Here is a 3,885-nt window from a genome sequence, read left to right on the forward strand (position 1 = left end):
GGGCCACAGAAGAAACAGAAAGAGCATTGTAACAGCTAAGGTCAAGGTTAACCATAGACTACCACTTTCATTCCCTCCTTCACTCATTATTTTCCATAAATCTTCCATGGTGAGTCTCTTGTTGGGTATGAATTTAAAGCTGTAACCCCAGATGTCTAAGCAATGAAACTCTATTTTCCTGCATTTGCACAGGTTAGGGTGGATTAAGTCGTGGAAATAGGTGGGTCATACATAACATGGAACAACATAGTAGTTTATTTTCTGCTCCCATCATGGGAGGTGGTAGGGTGGTAGTAATCTTAGAGCGGTAATCTTAGGTTGGTAGTCCCTAAGATTCATGGACTGAGGCTCTATAACATGTGACCTTCAAATCACCAGGGCTATCATTTGCCCAATCAGCTAGAGGAGGAAGAAAAAGGCAGAGTGCCTGTGTGAGAGATGGGTTAAGGCCAGGGTTACTTGTAGCACACATCACTTGTGATCACATTCCATGAAGCCAAAGACAATCTCATGGCCACACGGGGAACCTAGGAAATGTAACGGAGTCATGCTCCCAAGAAGAAAAGGAGATGGGTATGGAGAAAGAGTTAGCGGTCTTTCCCCTAGCTATTCAATTTATTTCCACTGACAATTCTCATTCCCCTTGACTGTGGAAACTTAATTCCACTAAGCCTAAGGTTTCTGGGTGTGCATTTGGGGTTGTCTGTGAAGCTAGGGCCCCAGAAGAAACCCCTGAGTGTTGCCGATGGGATCATCCTTGATCTCTGTTTTCATTCATTCTGGATGGTGATTGTGTTGTCCCTGGTTTCCCTCTGACAGTCATCGTCACTCAGGCACTTGGCATTCTGTAAGCCTCCACCTCCTCCTCACCAAGTTGGGACGTGAGATATTCTACTTGGCTGTCAGAGACCATTTCTTCCTAGACCTCCACACAATACAGCCTATTTTCTTTGATATCTTAAAGCCTCTGTGGGATTTGTATGTGAAGTGGGAATATAGGTATTAACCAGGGTCTTTGACACCCTACCCCTTCCTGAGATGCAAGTTATTAGGGGCCTTCTGATGGATATACTGGCATCTAGTATTTCTCTACTTCCCTATTCCATAAATAGGCAGCCATTTCCATTTCAGGATTGGGGGAGAGGCAGTCCTGATCAGCTCTGCTGGAAATTCAATTATTTAGTTCTTGAGGTCTTTCTTTCCTAAGAGTTTGGCTTTTAAATCTCAAAAGTTGGAGGAGGTTTCTATTTTTCCCCCCCTTCTCTGAGACACTGGAAGCCTGGAATTCCAGTTTGAATGAACCTAGAGAACATTAATTCAAATTTCTAAATATCATTCTATATTGGCAATTATTATATCTATTTTACAAAGGAATCAGTTTCCAGAAAATTATCTTGTTCAAGGATATACAGTTTTTAAAGTGTCAGAAGTGGGATGTAGACTTACATCCACCAGATTTCTATGTCTCTGTGCTTCACCATTAGGTCATTCTGATTTTCACCTGATTTGGGAGACACATAGCCCTAGAGAAACACAGACAAGACTCAGAAACACACACACGTACACACAGGAGAAGCTGGAACATACCCTTCGATTTTATTGGTTTAAACAAATATTTTCCTGAAAGAGCAGCCCAGTATCAAGGAGCTTAAGGCATCTAGAGCATCAAAGTGAAGATCCCCAAGATGGATAACGACAGAGCTGGAGGCCAAGAGCATAAAGTAAAGTTTTCCTGGGCTAGTGGGTTGCTTGGATGTTGAGCTCCTTGGCTGGTAGGTTTTCTGGCTAGGGAATATCCAGCTGTTGGTTTCTTGCATGGTGGCTGATTTGGCTGGTCAGTGTTTTGGTCAGCTGGTCCTGTTGGGGTGGGTGAACCAGTTGGCTATTGGGCCTGGACTTCAGACAAATAGTACTAAGAAATAAATGATGCCTAAACCGATGAGTATGGCGAATACATCCAGCCAACCAGTTCGGCCCGAGTTGATATAAGCTTCTTCCCATTGGCTTTTCTTGTTGGCCTCTTTGGTCTGTAGGAATGGGAGCTTTAGATTTGGGTTTCTCAGTCCAGCCTTGTCAAACCCTGGGTAATGGCTAGACATCTCTCCGGTCAGGAGGGAAAACCCCTCCCCATATCCCAGGACAGGAGCAGATGCAATGGGGACAGCAAGAGGGCACCGTTGAGGACAGCAAGGGGGCGGGTAGAGGACAGGATGGGCCCAGGCACTGGTTTACCTTTCCGCTGAATACGAGTGCTGGTATTCCCAGGGGAGGGAATAAAATTATGGCCATGACGGTCAAACACGTGTACTCCGGGGCATAAAATAACAATTCTTCTTTCGTCTGTTTAATCTCTGGTGCTGCGGCACCTGGAGCCCCGGGAGGCGCGTCTGGGGCCCCGGGTGGCGCGCCTGGGGCCCCGGGTGGCGCGCCTGGGGCCGGGGGCGGCGCGCCTGGGGCGGGGGGCGGCGCGCCGGCGGCGGGGGGCGGCGCGCCGGCGTCGGCGGGTATCGGGGTCATGATTTTTCTACCCTAAAAGGCTCCGAGTATCTTCAAAACAGAGCCAAACCCACTACACCTCCCCTTGTTGTATCCAGAATCCCAAGACTCAGACCCCAGACCATCAAGGGCCAGTACTTCACAATGGAGAAATCAGAGCAGGTCCTGATTGGCTGCCCGTGTGAGGGGGCGTGGTCCCGCGTTACTCAGTTCCTCCAGGATTCAAGAGGGTGGCTGCGTACTGAGGTGCTTCAGTCGTGTCCGGCTCTTTGCGACCCTGGACTGTAGCCTCCCAGGCTTCTTTCACTTTTCACAGGGTGCTCCATCCTCGGTCGGGACACTGACTCCGCCCACCCTGATAGGCATAAGTTGCAAGCCGTAAGGTTGGCTTCCGGCTCCTGCTTCCTGCAGATCCCTATCTGCATTCAGGGCTGGAGCGAGTACCAGGGACCCCACCCAAGAGCTGTGGGAGTGAAGTAGACAAACCTCATAAGAAAACTAGGCGGGGGCCTTCCGTTGGTGGTTCAGTGGTTAAGACTTCCCGGCCTGGGTTTGATCCCTGGTCAGGGAACTAGATCCCATATGCCACAACTGAAGGTCTTTTTTGAGTTTAATGCCATCTAATACATATTGATGGAGTGATGGAAATAAGAAATCGCCATTGTGATAGGCAGAATCTAAGATGACTCCAAGATTCCTGCTCTCTGGTGCATATACCTGCTCCCAGTTGTCATTAAGCACCAATCTGTGTGCTGCTGAAACTGAAGTCCCCAATCAGTTAATGGTAAAATAGGGAGAATATCTTCAAAGGGTCTAACCTTATCAGATGAGTTCCTAAAAAGGACTGGATTTTACTGGCAAAGATTCCCAGGCAGGAGGCAGCTTAGAGGCAAGGAAGACACTCCCCAGCTAGCTTTAACTCAGAAAGGATCACGTGGCAAGAAATGCAGGCAACATTTAACTGAGTGGCCCCCAGCTGAAAGCCAGGAGGGAAATGGGGATTTTAGTTTTACAACAAATAAGGATCTGAATCCTGCCGTAACCATGATTCATTTGGAAGAGTGTCCTAGCTCCAAATGAGAATGCAGGCCAACACCTTGATTTTAACCTTGTGAAATGGTGAGCAGAGAACGCAGCCGTTCTGACCTACACAGAACTCTAAGTTAACAAACTTAACTTTGTGGAAATTTCTTATGCATCATTAGAAAACTGACAATCATTCAAACACCATAGTAACTACTAACTCAGGTGAGAACCATCAATGGAAGCTAATGCCACTGGGTTTTAGCTGATATTAATAGTCCCCTTGGTTTTAGAGGAAAGTGAAAGTGTTAGTCACTCAGTTGTGTTCAACTCTTTGCGACCCCACTGACTGTAGCCCACCAGTCA

The 3,885-nt window shown here is 47.4% G+C and overlaps 1 protein-coding gene across 1 annotated transcript; it reads right to left on the bottom strand.

Moving 5' to 3' along the window:
* Positions 1 to 1,628: 1,628 nt before the first annotated feature.
* LOC122688226 (transmembrane protein PMIS2-like) lies at positions 1,629 to 2,967 on the bottom strand. The gene is made up of 2 exons (XM_043894087.1): positions 2,233 to 2,967; positions 1,629 to 2,027 (listed from the first exon to the last, which is right to left on the bottom strand). The coding sequence occupies exons 1-2, from the start codon at positions 2,515 to 2,517 to the stop codon at positions 1,899 to 1,901; spliced, it is 414 nt and encodes a 137-aa protein (XP_043750022.1). The 5' UTR covers positions 2,518 to 2,967; the 3' UTR covers positions 1,629 to 1,898.
* Between the last annotated feature and the right edge of the window lie 918 nt (positions 2,968 to 3,885).

Source organism: Cervus elaphus, chromosome 4 (assembly GCF_910594005.1).
Source record: "Cervus elaphus chromosome 4, mCerEla1.1, whole genome shotgun sequence".
Classification (NCBI taxonomy): domain Eukaryota; kingdom Metazoa; phylum Chordata; class Mammalia; order Artiodactyla; family Cervidae; genus Cervus; species Cervus elaphus.

What these genes read in the sequence shown, in the direction of transcription:
- LOC122688226 (XM_043894087.1), bottom strand. Translation starts at nt 2,517, where the DNA reads ATGACCCCGATACCCGCCGACGCCGGCGCGCCGCCCCCCGCCGCCGGC. An exon ending in CACTCGTATTCAGCGGAAAG is followed by an intron (nt 2,028 to 2,232) that starts GTAAACCAGTGC and finishes CCATTCCTACAG; the next exon opens with ACCAAAGAGGCCAACAAGAA.